This window comes from Polyodon spathula, chromosome 26, assembly GCF_017654505.1.
Source record: "Polyodon spathula isolate WHYD16114869_AA chromosome 26, ASM1765450v1, whole genome shotgun sequence".
In the NCBI taxonomy this organism is placed as follows: domain Eukaryota; kingdom Metazoa; phylum Chordata; class Actinopteri; order Acipenseriformes; family Polyodontidae; genus Polyodon; species Polyodon spathula.
Window position 1 is genome coordinate 10,350,881 of NC_054559.1, and position 17,980 is coordinate 10,368,860.

At 37.5% G+C, this 17,980-nt stretch overlaps 1 protein-coding gene across 5 annotated transcripts in view; it reads left to right on the forward strand.

Annotated features, from left to right (window-relative positions):
* arhgap17a (Rho GTPase activating protein 17a) overlaps positions 1-16,568 on the forward strand; it is a 57,389-nt gene extending 40,821 nt beyond the window's left edge. The window contains exons 12-22 of one of the 5 annotated variants that reach the window (XM_041229899.1): positions 1,926-2,007; positions 2,435-2,515; positions 2,802-2,915; positions 3,332-3,423; positions 4,931-5,078; positions 8,559-8,813; positions 11,535-11,704; positions 12,042-12,662; positions 13,626-13,649; positions 14,840-14,886; positions 16,007-16,094. In XM_041229899.1, coding sequence (XP_041085833.1) covers positions 1,926-2,007; positions 2,435-2,515; positions 2,802-2,915; positions 3,332-3,423; positions 4,931-5,078; positions 8,559-8,813; positions 11,535-11,704; positions 12,042-12,662; positions 13,626-13,648 — 1,586 coding nt within the window. In that variant the 3' untranslated portion in view covers position 13,649; positions 14,840-14,886; positions 16,007-16,094. Of the gene's footprint in view, positions 1-1,925; positions 2,008-2,434; positions 2,516-2,801; positions 2,916-3,331; positions 3,424-4,930; positions 5,079-8,558; positions 8,814-11,534; positions 11,705-12,041; positions 12,663-13,625; positions 13,650-14,839; positions 14,887-16,006 lie in introns of all 5 variants that reach the window. The other 4 variants (XM_041229898.1, XM_041229901.1, XM_041229897.1 and 1 more) reach the window with 4 other exon arrangements.
* Positions 16,569-17,980: the final 1,412 nt, after the last annotated feature.

The following is a 17,980-nucleotide window of genomic DNA, read 5'->3' on the forward strand; positions in this document are numbered from 1 at the left end:
TAATTCGGTTTTTTTAATGGTAAACTGTCTCAGATGTGTTGCAATAGAATACATTATATTAATGGTTTATTATTTTATGAGAAGTAGCTGTTGTATGGCCTGTAATCCATTGTCTAGCCAGTTTGTTTACTATTTTAAAGGCAGAAATCTGCAGGGTGATTCATAATTGGTGCAACGTGGTTGTTTTGCATTTTCAATTCTACTTGCATGTTGACATTAATGAACAGCCCTCTAGTGGCCAAAAAGTGCATCACAGGGTGTCTCTGTCATCTACGTTGCTTTACGTATCCCTCCACCTCTAGTTTCTGTGGTGCTCCGACAATTATAAATCACCCTGTACAAATGACAGACAGAGAGTTTGAAATGAAGAAATCATATCATAGACCACCAGTAAAGTGTACTCCCCTTGTTTAATAGAGTCTAGAAGAGTTGTACTGCATTGCATATTTATACTATATGGGTATTCTGACACGCAGAGCTCACCTGTTGTTGTGCATCTCACATGATTCTGAAACTTGTATTTAAAACATTGAATGGCCTTCCAATGAGAATTCTTAAATCACGACCCAAAAATAATGTTGGACACTTGCAGTCTGTTTCCGTTGAAAAATGTAAAAGGTCTTTGTTTGTACTGTATGTCTTCAAGCCTGCAGCAGATTCTCTGCTGAGCACAGTCCCAAGCCTGCAGAATGTGTCAGTACAAAAGGTCAGACATTGCAACTCAAACACTTTTTGTAGCTGTGGAAGAGTAAGTGGCAGTCATCAGGGTTTTTCCATTAAAGCAATGGATAGATTAATAAAACATTTGGTGATTTTACTTGGCAAATAACCATGGGGTCACGTCTGCGGTTTAAAAAATAAATAAATTGCAAAACCTGGTCTTACTGTAGCAGGAGCTAATACTTGTGACAGTTAATTTTAAAATGTTTTGTTTTTTTTAAAGGCTCTTCCATTGCTAACACTAGTGTCACTCAAGCTGAAGTAAAAAGCCATTTACATGTGGAGCTTGTTTCAGAAAAACACAGCAGGCACTTTCCAAGCTGCATTTTCCATTGGAGCTCATCTCTTCATTTAAAAAGGTCTAGGGCAGGCAGCTCAGAGGATGAATGGCTGCTGTACACTTCAACTATTTCGCTTTCCTAGTCATTTATTTGCAAAACATATTTCCGCTAAGCTTAGCGTAGCCTGTGCTCATTTAAATATAATAAAAGCCACATGTTATAACCTCAGTGGCAGCTCTACTTGTGTACTTATAAGGCAGATGAAGCTAGTTATCTTTCACCCTTTGTATATTGCCTCTAGGAATGTGAGCAATTTAGTCATAAACTTGCTAAAGGCTAATTTCAGTATGACACTGTTGCATTAAATCATACCTGTCACGCCAAAAGTGGACCATTTCAGACTTTTTAAAAATGTTTTTGCATAAATATTTAGATTTAATGATTTCTTCGGATCTATATACAGTATGTTCTGAACCTGTGCACCCCAAATTCTCTGACTCTTTAAACGCCTCTATTAGTCTGCTTGATTGAAGCTCTGTGATGTAATCTGTCTGAAACAGACCTCTATACAGACTAATCGCTCCCTTGGAGCTGCACATGTCCTTTCTTTTCATATGGTAGTTACATTTGGCTTTTGCCCTCCACTATTTTGAAAATCCTCAGCCATGACTGGGTTTATTGTATTCGGTAACACACAGTTGACAAACCACATCAAATAGTCATTGCCTGTGAGTATTTTGATCTTGGGAGTGCTGTATTTTCCCATGTTATCAGCAGAATCAGTTTTAATGAGGTTTTAATGGAGGTTGGACAGGAGCCAAGGCATTGAACAGTAAGTAATAACTTCATATTGAATACATAATGCTGTCACAGAGAACCCTTATATCTCTTTTGCAAGAGCAATGTATCTTATTTTCATTGCAGGTGCACTAAAGTCTTACGTGAGAGAGTTGCCGGAGCCCTTAATGACTTTCCACCTGTATGATGAATGGATCCAGGCATCAAAGTAGGGTTTTCAAAATCAGTTACTTTTTTTTTTTTAAATCACAATGAATATTCATTTCTGGTTCATGCTTATTTAAACTACTAAAGTACTGATTTCTTTAAAAATGCATTCCGGCGACAAGTGAAACTTTACCTCAAAATGATAAAGAAGTCACCATATATTAACTAATGACTTTACAAACACACTGTTAACATGTTTGCAAGCTGGTTATTTACAGTTAGTACAATAAACAAACAAGTGCCTGTTAAAATAATCCTTACCCAAACAAGCATAACTATGAAAGCATAGTTAACTAATGATGAAAAGATTTTACAGTGTGAAGGTAAACTGTGAAGTCAGCATATGTCAAATGTTTTTTTTTTTTTTTTTTTTTGATTTTTTCATCCATCTTTTAATTTTGGTCTCACTTTTCTGTCTTCTCTTGTAGTGTCCCAGACCCAGATAAGAAACTTCAGGCTCTCTGGGTAATCTGTGACAAACTGCCAAAGCCTAACAAAGCAAACTTGAGGTAGGGGACCATGACAGTACACTAAAGCTGAATGCAAGCTGTGTTACACATTCTGTAGCTGTAAGAATTAAGTACTGTCTTACATATTGTGCTGTTTCGGAATATAAAACTTATAAAAGGTAATTCTAATTAAAATAACAGAACCCAGGTGCAGGCTGTAGCTTCCTCTTGCTGTCTATTTGGATTTCCTATTTAATAACTGATGCATAAATAAATAAAGTTGCCAGCATTGTAATTTTCTGAACTGTTACATATTATTGTTCTATCCTATTTTTGCCTTGTGTAGGTATCTAATCAAATTCCTTGCAAAGTTAGCACAGGAAAGTGCCGTCAACAAGATGACCCCTAGCAACATTGCAATCGTGTTGGGACCTAACCTGCTGTGGGCTAAAAACGAAGGGTGAGTGAGGAGGAGTGGCGCTGCCACAGTGTGTAGCCTCCGATACAGAATGAAACAGTGCCAACTGAAACTAGGAGCTGTTTCACAATTGCAAAAGTTGCTATGTGTCTAGGTTAGAAAGATTTATAAAATGAGAAAACGATTTGAATTACTGAAAGTTCTCACTGCTTGGTTGTTGGAGTCAGTTGTTAGGGGTATGATGCATGAAAATTCAAGTCCTCTCATAGAAAATAAATGGTGACACCAGTACAGCCTGTTTAGTCGTCTTTCAACAGATCACAAACTGATGGCTCGAAGTTCCACTAAAAACAGGTCCTGGACTTGTACTTGTGTATCCCACACTGCAGCCTATACGTCATTGATGTATTGCTCCCTTTGTCTGCTGTTTTTAAACACCCCTCCCCCTCTCCACACAGAACGCTTGCTGAGATGGCAGCCGCTACTTCAGTCCATGTGGTAACAATTATTGAGCCAATCATCCAGCATGCAGATTGGTTCTTCCCTGAAGGTAAATGGAGATTTGCTCTCTGCTTTCCATTGCTTCTTCTATTGACTTAGTTTCAGTGCTTTTATTTTTATTTGTTGCTTTTATGCTTATACCTCCCAGTCCTCAATTTAGAAGACATTATAACAAAATTAAATCATACTTAAATATGTTTAATTTATTTAACCAGGATAAAAAGCCGTCAGGTCAATCACCCTCGAAACCGAAGGTTTCATGGATTTTGATTCTGTTTGGCAGGGATGTTGGTGCCATAGAGATGTACATTTTCCACAAGTTTCACGTCTCTGGGTCAAACGGTTTTTATGTGAGAGGTCACCAAATATTTGGCCTGAAATGGCTCCCAGGTCGGACCAATGACACAAAAGTACCAGTAACATTTTTATTGTTAATGCTACAGTAAAAAGTAACCTATTGCTGGAAAGCTCCCTTTTTGCTTTATCCAAATATACCATTTTTTAAAATTTAACGTCAAACATAATTTTGATCTTTTGAGCTTGAATTGTTGAGCTTTGAAATCACTTGGACTGTCAGCCACAACATGGATGACCAAAATCAAGGTTGGATACGTATGACCCAGAGATGTGATACTTGTGGAAATCTTATATCTCTATAGCACCAACATCCCTGCCAAACAGAATCAAAATTGGAAGCGGTCAGGTCAGAAACCTTTCTGAAGTGATTGATTTGACATGGACTGACCCTTGGGTCCTGGCATGAGGGCAGAAGATTAATAAGAACATTAAGATCGAAACCCCCCCACTTATAGGTTTGTATGAGTGAAATAGTGGGCCCAATTCACACTGCATGATTTAAGTCTTTTGATGTTGAATTTCCTTTGTTGTAAATCTCAAATTGATTCTATATAAAGAATGAGAGGATAGGAGAGTTGGCTAGTTACAAAACACAGTAAAAAATGTATTCTACTTCAGTGTCTGGATAAGGTATCATTACATACATGTAACTGTCAAATCATCAGAAATACCAACTAGGACCAATTAACTTTCTTTGAAATTTGCAATATTTTACTGCTCAAAATTATATGCTTTTCAAATATGTCTGCTTGCTTGTTTTAGTTTCCTATGTTTGATTCACAGTGATGTATTTATGTATTGTTATAGTTTGCTGCCCCCAACAGGGAAAAATGTGAACAACATTGTACATTGAAGCGCACTAAAAAATAAGTTGTTTTTAAGTCCAGTTCAGTAAACGTTACTTTTTGAGCGGTTTTGTAACATCTGTGTTTTCAGTTCCCCTATTATTAAAATACCTTAACAATAAATAAGGTCTCTGTGGAGTATTTGAGCGTTCTTCCTTTAAGACTAGTGTAATATTTTAATCTTGGGCTGTTTCACAGCATACCGCTGTCAATCTTTGTATTGGTAACAGTTCATGATATTGCACTGCATGTTTTCCAGGCCCATCCCCTTGCAGATGAAATGCAGATCTCAATGGGTCCTTATTCAACTATAAAGAATTGAACTGAATCGTTTTTTGTTGTTTTGTTCCTCAGAAATTGATTTCAACGTATCTGGGATGTTTGCTCCGATTCCCAGCAATCACACAAACCACCACGGGGGCGAGTTTGATTGTGGGACGCTGGAAAGGAAGAGGCCAGTCAGCATGGCCGTGCTGGAGGGGGATTTGATGAGGAAGGACAGGTGAGTGGGACACGGGGCTCGGGCTCAGGGTGAGCCCAGTATTACAAGAGGTTGGGCGGATCAATGCGGTCCAGCTTTGTGAGATTTCTTTGGGATCTAAACCTCCAACCCAGGCAGTTTTTAGTGTGCAAATCCTGTTCACCTCTTCTTGGTTACCCGTCTTGTGCTGCCTCATATTCTTGCAGCTCAAGGAGAGTAGAGAGGTACATGTCGAATTAAAACCTGGTTGAGGGGTTAAACTTTCATTATTAAAATAAACAAACAAAATAGGTTTGTCACGCCTTTAAAAAAAAACAAAACAACCAAAAAACATGTTTACAGTTGACATGCTTTTTTTATTTTACATATTTTTTGCCAAACTTTACTCAAAGGATGTGTGTGGGATCAAGGAGGACAGCAGTGTGTGTGTGTGTGTGTGTGTGTGTGTGTGTGTGTTTTTATTTATATATATGTGTGTGTGTGTGTGTGTCAATGCTTGGAAATTCTGTCCTGTGATTGGGTAAAACCTCATAATAGGAGCTCAAATAGATTTAACTATTGCCCTCAAATCCTTACACCACTGGGCAATAGTCTCAGTCTGTCATGTGATTGGTTCACATCATTGTCAGTCCTGCCCATTTTCAAAGGAATGGCCTCCACCTCCACTCCATCAACAAGATAAAATGGCTGAATGAAAAAACTGCTGAACAGCGATTCTGTGACTTAACAGAAAATTAATTACAAAACAAACTACAAAAGAAAGAAAGAAAATTACGGTATGAACTTCAAAAACATTTTATGTTATTTATTTATGTCATTTAGTTATTTACTTATTCTGTATCAGCTGTCTTTATACAAAAGACTAATACTCAAATTAACGCCTCACTCAGATATCAGCGTTTTAATAGATGTCTCCCTCGAATAAACACCGCTCTCAATAAAGAAACGTAAAGGTATTTTCTCTGCTATCCCTGTTCAAAAAATAAATAAAGAAACACGCAACTCTGGCTATGTACATGTGACACCCCCGAAGAGACTGCAGCCTCAATCCACCATGTAATACAAACTAATGTACACACACCTTAGTAAGTAAATTGTATTTTATGGTACAGTCCCCACAGACAACCCAAGATGAACTACTTACAGGACAGCAGTTCATATCCATTTTTTTTCCCCTGGCACAGTTCAGCGTGAACACAGCAGGGGATAAAACAAGGCCTATCTGTTTACCTCGTCCTCAGCTTGGGTGGTGAAAACTTCAACTCAGAGGAACAAAGCTAAGAGCTGTCCAAAATCTGGTATCTTCTTGTGTAGGGGGTTTAGTTGTTTTGTTTTTTATTCAATTGGAATTTTACTCAGTCCTGTAGTTATATATGAAAAAAAAAAAAAAAAAAAAAAAAAAAACACGCTTAATCTCTCAGAGAAGATTTAGTTTTGGTTTCTCTTACAGAGAAATTACAAACAAGCAGGTAAATTACAGTGACAATAAAAACAACAACAACAAAAAAAAAAACAGTAGGATATATTTTATCTTTAACAGAAATCAAACCGATATTCAGAGGTACTATTTTTTTATTAAGAAAAAACAACTGCCTCACACTCAACTACCGTTCACTCTCCTCTTCTTGTCCCGCCCCGTAGCAACCGGTACACTCGCTGGTACAGTGCTCCCCTGACCTCCCAACTCTAATAGGCTCTCGTTGACTGTCAGTAAATGTACTGTATTCAATCCCCAAACACACACAGGAGTACAGTGCTGCAGATCGGAGCATCTCACGGCGCCGCTTCTAAAATGCCTTAAATCATGTAATAAAATATTGCAGCGTTTGTAAAGCATAGTGTTATTACTAAAGACCCCCCTCTTATAATCGCTGCCCTCGTTTAAGGGCTGCTGTCATTTTGATCAATTTAAAATAAATGCTGCGGCACCAAATTGAAGTAATAGAGGCAGTGATATGCGATGTAACAAAAGAATCATACTGAACGCAGCATCGTCTGTTTTATACAGAGTATTCTTCTCATTAGTAAAATTCGACTCCTACTGCAGGTATTTCTTTTTAAATATATATGTACGTATTTAGATATCCGTGAATACAGACGTTTTTAGTATATTAATGCTGTCAGTCTATACATTACCGGGACCTGAAAACTTATCAGTTCATCTCAACCTGACAAATATTGTGTCACCAAAATAAATAATATAGTCATGTATAATAATGTACACGTGTGTGTTTATGTATACAGTTTTTAACATGGTTTAAATTGAAATACTGATGCTTGTATACAGATTGATTACAGATTGATATAAAACGTGTATGGATTTGTCAAAGAAAGTGTTCCATAATATACAGTATAATTTCAAATGCATTAAGGTGAGCAGTAAACTGACTCCATTTTCAACTGACTGTGATTTAGCAGTTGGTTCAATCAATTTAACAACAAATAATGGAAAGTTTCTGTATAATTCTGTGTAAATAAATACAAAACTATAAAGAAGGGGCAACCCTATTAATCCAGAAATAGGACAACATTTTTTTTTTATGCAGAGTTGTTTTTGAATAATAATAATAATAATAATAATAATAATAATAATAATAATAATAATAATACAACTTTCACTTATATAGCGCTCTTCTTGCAAGCACTCTAGCAAGCTTCACAAAAGAAATATAAAAAAAAGCCTGTGTCTAATATATAATCCAGCTACAAGTAAACTAACAGCTATGTTTTCAAACAGCATTTAAAAGATTGTGCTAGCATTCCTGATATGAATCGGGAGCAAGTTCCAAAGACGAGGGCATTATAACTAAAGGCCCAGCCTCTGACAGAGTTCAAATTAATTTTAGGGACTGTCAGAAGATTAGCATTTTTCAATCTCAGGAAACGACCAGGGACATATGGGGTCAGCAAGATAAGAAGGTTCAAGACCTGTAAGATCTTATAGGTAATAAGAGTAACTTTAAAATAATACAAATAATACGAATAGCATCAGTAATAAAACAAACAAATGAGGTGGATGCAGTAATTGTATCAATTAAATGTGCAATTAAAACCAAGATTAACTAAGATTAATTGTTTTAATTGCTTGACAGTTCTAATTTATATAGAATCTGAGGAAAACAACAGTTAAACACCTTAAAAGGGGTGTTGACTTTAGCCATAATGTTTCAGGTCAGAGAACTATTGACTAATCCACCTTACACTCAATATACACTGACTTCCAATAGCAGTGTATGAGTTAAAACCTGAAGTTTTAAAAATATCACACTACACCAATACACAAGTGGTATAAACAAGCCGTGTCTTGCTTCCATTGCATTAATAACTTGTTTTGAAACTGTGCATGCTTACTGACAGAGTCTTGCCTTACATGGTTGTCATATCATAGTGGTGGTGGTGGTGGTGGTGTTGTTTTGTTGTAGCACCTCCCCTGTGTGTGCAAGTGTTGCTGTGGCTCTCATCATGGCATGTCTCTGTGTTCACTGTCTCCTCTCTCTGTAGCTTGGGTGGTAAACTATTGGATCAGACTCCGCGTAGAGGAGGCACTCTTAATAGAAAGCACACGTCCCCTGCCTTCCAGCCCCCCCTGCCCCCTGTGGAGCCTGGGGGGGTGCTGCCACAGCCTGTTGCCGAGCAACAGCTGCAGGCTCAGCAAATGGGCGCAGGCCCTGAGATCAGCCAATCAGGCTGTGCTCAGGGTCAGCTTGCTAGTACTGCAGCAGTGCCACCATTAATACCAGTAACGGAGGAATCCAGGTAAGGTATAAAAAGTCTCAGTTAAAATAATGATAGCAGGACCCATTATTGATGGTGCTGCATAATAGTTATTAAGCTAGGCATCAAGAAACAGAAATACAGACAGGTGTGTGTGTGTGTGTGTGTGTGTGTGTGTGTGTGTGTGTGTGTGTGTGTGTGTGTGTGTGTGTGTGTGTGTGTGTGTGTGTGTGTGTGTGTGTGTGTGTGTGTGTGTGTGTGTGTGTGTGTGTGTGTGTGTGTGTGTGTGTGTGTGTGTGTGTGTGTGTTAAGTGTAAGTACCAGTACAGTAAAAAGTTTGAGTACACCTGCTTGAAACCAGAGTTTTCATTATTATCTATGCTTTTAACTGTATAAACTTGTCTATAAACACCTAATATTTCATTATGTGATATGTGTACTTATATAAGCTGAATCATAAGTGAATTGCATTCAAAAATTTAATTTTTAAATTAAAGTGTAAATATTGTCAGTTTTAATGAAATGGTCACCCAAAGCAAGGGGATTTCAGCCTGACGCCCAAGACAGTTAAAACCTAATTAACCTTTTGTCACCAATTATTGTTAACAGGTAAGGGTCCATGATTACTATAAATATAGGTAGTACAGGCACAAGTTTGTCCTTCCTGAATGTAAGGGAGAAGAAAATGGCAAAATACGCTCAGTTAAGCAAAGAAAAAAGACTGTAATTACTTTAAGAAATGAAGGTCAATCTTTTAGACAAATCGAAAGAACTTTGCAAGTGTCTGTAACTGCTGTGGCCAAGACCATGAAACGATTTGAAGAAACCAAATCACTCTTGAGGACCGAACAAGGTCAGGCAGGCCAAGGGTGACCTCAGAATCAGAGAACAAATTCATTCGAGACACAAGTCTGCAAAACCGGCAATTAACTGCCCCTGAAATACAAGCGCAGCTTGTAGCTAAGTGCTGCTAGAAGTACAGATGTTTCAACATCAACTGTTCAGAGGAGATTGCGTGAAGCTGGCCTAACTGGAAGAATTGCTGCAAAGAAACCATTGTTAAGAGTGCAGAATAAGAGGAAGAGACTTGGCTGGGCCAAAAAACACAGAAACTGGACGTTTGAGGAGTGGAAGTCGGTCTTATGGACCGATGAGTCAAAATTTGAAATATTTGGGTCCAACCGCCAAGTATTTGTAAGACGCAGAGAGGTTGAGTGCATGAGTTCTGCATGATCTTTACCAAGTCCATGGCAAGTTCAAACAGCATGGCTATCCTAGCATACTTCAGAGGCATGCCATTCCATCAGGATTACGGCTACTTTGGCAGTCCTTCATTCTCAGCACCCGAAACACACCTCAAAGTTGTGCAAGAACTATCTGGCGAAGAAGGAACGTGAAGGACAACTCAATCTAATGACCTGGCCTGCCCAGTCTCCAGACCTCAATCCCATAGAACTCGTATGAGACGAACTGGACAGAAGAGTCAAAGCAAAGCTACCCACAAGTGCCCTACATCTCTGGGAATTGCTGCAGAAGAGTTGGGAAGACATGTCGGGTGATTTCCTGCTGAAACTTGTTAACCAAATGCCTTGTGTTTTTGAGGCTGTTATTATGGCAAAGGGTGGCTATTTTGAGGAATCCAAGATTTAGAGACAACTTTAGAAGACAAGATTTAGAGAAAAAACTTTTGACTGGTACTATATATATAGGGTATACTGTTTTGTGTTATACTTAACGAAAAACTGACAAATATGAAATCACCCGACATGTCTTCGTCTATATATATATATATAGGTGTCGGAGTAAAGAAGTACTGAAGTACTGTAGGCTTCATTTAAAAAATAAACTTTTAAGAAAACTGACCAAGGTTGGTCATGTTCAGAATGGCTTATGTACTCCTTAATTCACTCCTGGTAAAGCTATATATTATTGACATCTGCTAAATCTAAATGCAGCATCCCTGTATTACTTCTATTTCGCAAATTGTGTATACAGTACATTGCTTGCCGCTTTTGTTCGTAAACGCCAATGTGTTTACCACCCTGCCTAACATACATGTTATGAAGGTAAATAATAAAATAAAACTTTTTCTGCTGCCCCCTACTGTTCATATCTTTGGACTGTTTTAAATTGATATAAAAAATTAAATAATGCATTGATTTTTATAAAAGTTACCTGAAGCACCCTGGCGCTTCTGCATGGTCCGATTCTGTTGCTATGTGAATATTGTTGATAAGGGTAAGCCTTATGGAAACGTGTACCTCCTCTATAAGGAATTTCAGGAATTTTACACTTCCAAAGAAATGATGGCTGAAAATAAGACTGTGTACTGAATAGAAGAGTACAGCTATGGCAAAAAGTTTTGCATCACCCTATAGAATTTATACATTCTGCTTCATAATGTTAACATATTGAATTTACATACTGTTTTGTGTTATACTTAACGAAAAACTGACAAATATGAAATTTCTAAATCTAACAGGAAATACTGTACTAATGTTATGGCTTCCAGTAGACTTTTGTGATAGCATTTGGTAGGTTTCTTTGATTACATGATGTTAAATAAACGACCGAAATTATGTTCATATATTTATTTTTTGTTATATCTTAGTCCTGAAATTCTAGGTGATTTTGGGAAGCTTTTTTTTTTGGGGGGGGGGGGGGGTCAAAATTACATTAACTAGAGGAAAAAAAAAAAAACCCTCAACTTTCTCCAATGTCAAATTGCAAGTCCTTTTAAAAGCTACTTTAAAAACTTTTCAGCTCTTCAAAACCAAAAGACACGGCATCCACACCTCCACCCTTGCGGAATGGTGGCAACGTTGCAGCTTCAGGTCAGAGCCAGCCTCACTCTGCAGGCACCACTGCCAACCAGCTGGGTGTAGGGCACACACAGAACACCACAGGACCCAGCCCGCACGTGATCAGGAGAGGTGAGCCAGGGTTCCTGCCTCTGAGACACAGACATTTATTATATTGTGAAAAAACAAAAAGGGTTATGTTATCATTTACTAGGTGCCTACATTATTAATTTGAGCAGCTAACAAAACCCATTTTAGCAAAATTGCATTACAGGTGCCCCTTGGATTTAGTAATATAATAATAAATAAATAAAAATCTATAACATTAATTGTAACGTGACATTTTCTCAGCTAATGCACTACATATTTTTTAGTCTAGTCATGATCTGATATATTTGTTTTGGGAAAAGCCTATCTTGTTTAGTTATCTTTTAAAAATGTATATTTTTGTATTGTCTTTTCCGTGAAGCTACAAAGAAGCCTGCTCCAGCCCCACCAAAACCTGGAAACCATCCCCCTGCACAACCTGTCAGCCAAGGACCTCCTTCAGCAGCCAGTCAACTGTTTACCCAGTCTCCCAAGCCATCTGCTAGCCAGGGGACAGGCCATTCACCTCCCAGCCAGCCCAGCAATCAGGGTTCAGTGCAGCCCCACTTTCCTGCCCAGCCCTCTGTCCAACCACGCAGACATTCGAGCAATCTACTTACATTCCAGGCCCCGAGCCATCCTCCCCCACAGCCTCCAACACAGGCCACTCCTCCAGCACAGCCCAAAGCCTTCAGCCAGGCCACCGGGGGTGCCAGTGAGTCAGGAGGACCAGAACAGTCTCCTCCCAGGACCCCCACACCGCCTGACACCCCTCCCTTAGTCACACATGGAGGGACAACTCCTCTAGCAGCAGCTATCCAGCCTTCACCCACCAGTGGCCATGACAGCCTCCAGAACTCGTCACCCTTACAGTCCAACACTTTGCCCAGGCCACGGCCTGTACCGAAACCCAGACACAGGCCAAGCGTGCCCCCGCCACCACAGCCTCCTGTGAATGAAAACTCCAATGGCAACGCCAACACAGCTTCCAAAATAATCACAGGTAAGCCATCCCTCTCGCATGGGCGTCTTTGTGTTATTTCTTTTATTCATTTTTGATATCTTGTAATATTATAATTGCTACTTTTTTTTTTTTTTTTTTTTTTCAAAGGCTGATTCATAAGCCATTGTGAAGTCATGATATTAAAAGTATCACAAACATAATAAGATGTTAGTCTGGGCACGTTTAGACAAGTCGGGGAATGTTTCAAGAAATGTATGTTTAGTACTTAGTAACACAGCTGACAACTTTTCACATGTTTGTCAATTACAGGAGAAAATTGTAATTTATTTTATTTAATTTGGCATTGTGATTTACATACTGGCAACACTGTGGCTCAGTGAATGAGTGCACTTGTTTTTGTCCTGTCAATTCAGAACTGCACTTGCATCGACAATGGAATAAGGTCATGGTCCAGCTAACTAAAAGGCATGTTTGATGCATCGTCTGCATGACCTGGTTGAGTTCTGTATACACAGGAGCTTGTGAACACTGCAGCCTACTAATTTTGGGATTGAGTAGCAATGATTTTAATTTATTTTAAATTAGAAAATCCTGCCTTAGTGATATAGTTATATAGCATTGAGGTTATGTCATCATGTTTTAATAATGGTGCAGTATACAACAAGGAGGCCTCTACTCCTGCTATTTAAGATTCCTTGAAGGGTTAAGGCATGTATTTTCTAGCTGTGAAAATCGTGTGTATAGAATACATTTGATACTCATGTTTATGTTCAGTTAAGTCAGCAAAGCTACTTTGTTACTGATATTTCTACTTTCTTACAGTGACCTTACTAATAGCAAAGTCTGTGGAAACAAAACATGTAACAAAATAAACTCAAATGTCAGTTTAATATAGTATGCTATACTAATGGCATTTTGTGTTATTTATTTTGCACCATACCTTAACATAGTGGTTTGTTAGTACATGTCAATTAATAGCTTTATGTCCTAATGCCTTCACAGGTTGGGGATCTTTCCATCAGTAAGGTTTGTAAACACAGAGACATCCGTACTTGCAGCTGCAGATGCTCTTGCTCAGCTCTTTGTACGTGATATATTTTTTGCACCGTCTCCCATTGTTGTTCATATGCTTTTTACATATTGCTCGCCATTTCGTTGTGGACATTGCATTGTGACGTTTCCATAAAAAGATGCTAAACCACTGCCCTCCATGTAATCACACTCATTGCCTGAATTCTGCCACAGACGCTAGCATCAAAAGAAGCCTTTAAACAAATAAAATAAATAAAAAAAGTTAGATTAAAACTTACTGTGGGTTATATACAGTACTGCATATACTGTAATATGACCCATATGTCCCAAGTGTGTTATTCATCAGTGGTCACATAATCCTAATGGTGTCAAGTGTCATGTCAAATTCAAATTAATTATTTTTATTCATATTTCACAAGTACTTCCAAAGGGACTTTAATTATTCTGATCACCAGTTTTCACACAGCTGCAGATATGATTTATTACATAGTTGTATTCTGATATGCATGTCAATCAAATATTTTAATATTACTTTTGAGTATCAGTGCATGAAGCATGTTAAGCCATTTGAAAAATATGTAGTTGCTTCTAAGGGTGCAGCAACCATTGTCAGCCCCATTTGCCCTTGACCCCTCCTCCTTTGGCATGTGTCTTTACCAGCATTTGCGTCACTATGATCTTTGGCCTTTTCAGATTTTGCTGAAAAACAGTAACATTTTCAATTCTGTTAGCTGCTACAATTAAGTTTAAAAACATGCCATTTATGAAGGTAATTTGTTTAACATTTTACTATAAAGTTTGGTTCATAATGTAATGTATATTGGTACATTAAATGACTGCTTTATAAAATAGTAAAACTAAATGAAATTTGTATTATTAATAATGTAATTATCAGCTAAAAGCTATCCGATCTATATATTCCTTAGAGTAGCTGAGTTTCTTTTTTCACCTAAGAGATAAGGCTTTTATTCTACGTGCCTTTACATTATGAATTGGCAATCAAATGAGGCAAACTTTTTTTTTCATTCACCATACATGCATGCTAAATATATGTAAATATATATGTAAATATATTAGAATGTGCTAGAAATTTAATTAATAGTTTAATGCAAACCATAAAGAAAACAATAGCGCTAAAAGATACAAAATTCTTCTAATTGTAAATATTCTATTAAATAACGCAGATGTTTGACCAGCTCTACAGTGTATGAGCGGAGATTGGAAAGTTATGGTAAGACAAAGCAAATGATTGGCCAGTAATTCATCTGCAATGTTTATCACTGCATGCTGCATCTGTCTGTCAGTAACCTGTTCCAGTCCTAACACTGCTTGCCTGTGTGGTTACTAACACTGCATGTGGACCAATGACAATAAAGACAGGTGTGTGAAGACTGCATTGATATGGACACTTGATTATGAACTTCAGAAGTCACTTTCATGATTTCAACTGTATGTATTATGGGTTTGTAGCATTTATATAATTTATACTGCCTTTTAACATTGCAACCACTATTTTCACTTTGTAGTCTTAGGTAGTGTTTTTTTTTTTTTTTTAGGGATAAAGCAGTGTTATCTCCTGCATATGAAGATCATGCATTTGTTTTCAAGTTGTAATAATTCAGATACAGCATATCAAATGTATTCAGTCCCATCTATTGGGAGGAGCATGTAGGACTAACATCATATATTCTATATATCCTGAAGGGAATGTAGCATTGCCTAAATCCTGATAAGATTAAACATATTTAGATATGAGAGCTATGTTGTTGTAATTTTTAGTTAATGAAAAGGTAGACCTAAATGGGTAGGTTTGTTTTTCTTACACTTGAGTTATTTTTCATTGTACCCACAATTGTAAAAAAACATGTTTAACATAACTACTGCCGTGAACTTTGCTCAGAGTAACCAGCAGTTAATTAATTGAAATGAGTTTGAACTGCGTGCCAGGAACATAAAGCAGCTACAATTTAGAAATCTGATTGTCCGCTTTATACTAATTATCAGTTTTATGTATAGTTGTAGTACTGTAACTAAACGTTTTGCTTACATGCAGTATAGTGATTTATTTTCCCCAGTAGTGCCAGTGACAATCTAAAAGGCCCTGTCTAAATAGTAAGAAAGTGCAACTTGATAGAGTAAAGCAGAAATAATAAGATGGAACTTTTACAGTCATACAGTACTTTGATGAATACACCTGAACAGAAGGACCATCTGTTAACAATGCATATCTGAATACCTGTAATTAAATTTCACATGATAAATCAATAAAAACCAGTTGATTATATTTGGGGGGGGGGGGGAAGCATAGTACTCGAGGTGGCTAAAGTACTTTTTCCTGTTTTCCTGAACAGATTCCAGTACCACTGTGCAAGGGCAGCCTTGCAGCTTCATCCCTGAGCTTCCTGTGGAACAAGTGACTCCTTTGGCTGGCCGAGAGCTTAATCACCAGCTGCAGAACACTGACCATGACACTGAGAGCACTGCGTTGTGAAGCAGACTCAGCACTATCACTTAAACCTCTCTCCATTCTCGCATGCTGAAAGCAAACGCTCTTCCGAATTATCAGAAGGAACAACTTCTCTAACATTTCTGCAGCATGCTTTCCAGTGAGTCGTGGCAGCACCTTTCAAACATCGCCTGCAACTAAATGCTACACCTGGGCCGTGGTATATCCAAGATTTTGCTTTCGAACTGCAACATCATGGGAACGTTGACTGTACTCTGTGAAAACCACTTGGCTGCAAAAGCCTTATACGTAGGACACTTCAATATCTGTCGTTGTTGGGATATATTAGCAACAATGCTGTAGGTAACAAAAATGCACTATCCATGCTGGTTGCTATCAAACAGGCTTATTGGATAAAAAAAAAAAAAAAAACTTTGCCACTGTCCTGGAATTCTCATTTTTTCATGGAACACTGAGATTCATCTTTTTTTCCTTTTAAAGAAAATGTGGTTTAAGACAGATGATTTTGAAGAGACATTCCCTCTCACTCTTGCTGCAGGAAATAACGTAATAAGACCAAAAACTATGCATCTTACAAGTTCTGCTGGTGACTGCTGGGTACCAGTTGTCAGTCGATCTGTGGTTGAATTCTAGTGCCTTCTTTGATTGTTTTATGGTTTGTGGATTGAACCTCCTTGTTCATGTTTTGAAACCATTTAATTACTAAGTTTTGTTTCTGCCTCTTTCTCACTCACTTTGTGTAGCAATTTAATAATCATTTCTTTTTTTAAAAAATCACATAATGTTTGATTAATTTTATATACAGTTCCGTGTAGATATGACTGGCTCACTTTAGAAATTGTACCTAATTGTTACAGATGTGCAGAAAATTCAGATTTGGCTTTCCCTTTAAGAAAACTGTTCAGTTACAATATTCAGTCACTAGGAGTGCTGTGCACTACGTACGAATCCCATCAGGGTTCAGTAACATCTTTAAAGATTTTCAACATCGCCCGCCCTCCGCCCATCTACAAGTTAATTTTTGCATTTCATTTACACAGAGAAAATCCACTGAGCTGTTTTAAAAAGCTGTATCATTTTGTTTTCTATAGCATTCTTTAAAGCTGGGATTACAAACTGATTATTGACAAATACAGTATCTAATTAAAACCTAGCAATGAAGTGGTAGGGGACACACTTAAGGATGGAAAAGCTTCCTTGTTTTCTCAATGTTTTTCTGTTACTGGTAGCAGAGCATAAATGGTACCAAGGGCCAACTTTGTTTGTTTGTTTTGTTTCAAAGGCACCCTGAAAGGATTGTTTGTATTTAAGTTATCGTGGCAATCATCTATATAGGATCTTGCTAACATTACCTGTAACCAGTTGGCCCTTGCCTTGTCGCTGTTTCTGTTTATATAAAGTGCACTTCTGATCCTGTGTACTGTTTTGCATACAGGGCGATTTTGTAAAGGCTTTGAAATGAAACACTGATATTATATATATGATATCTATTATATATATATATATATATATATATATATATATATGTGTGTGTGTGTGTGTGTGTGTTATTTAGACTGATCTTTTGGGCTCAGCAGTCCATTTATAACAATAAAATATTCTGAAGAAATGCTTAGTAACAATGTTATATTTCAAAATAAAATGAACCATTGTTGCTCCAACATGTAGATTTTGATTTTTTTTTTTAATTACCCATTATACATAGATCTATTAATACTAAAATAAACTGAATAAAACAAAGTGTAATTTTAGTACATTACATAGTCTACCATTTTAATCATGGATGATATTTGGCTCATTTTCTGGCTTCTCTGGTGTACTTAAGGACCTTATATATTAACCAAGTGAGTAGTTGTTC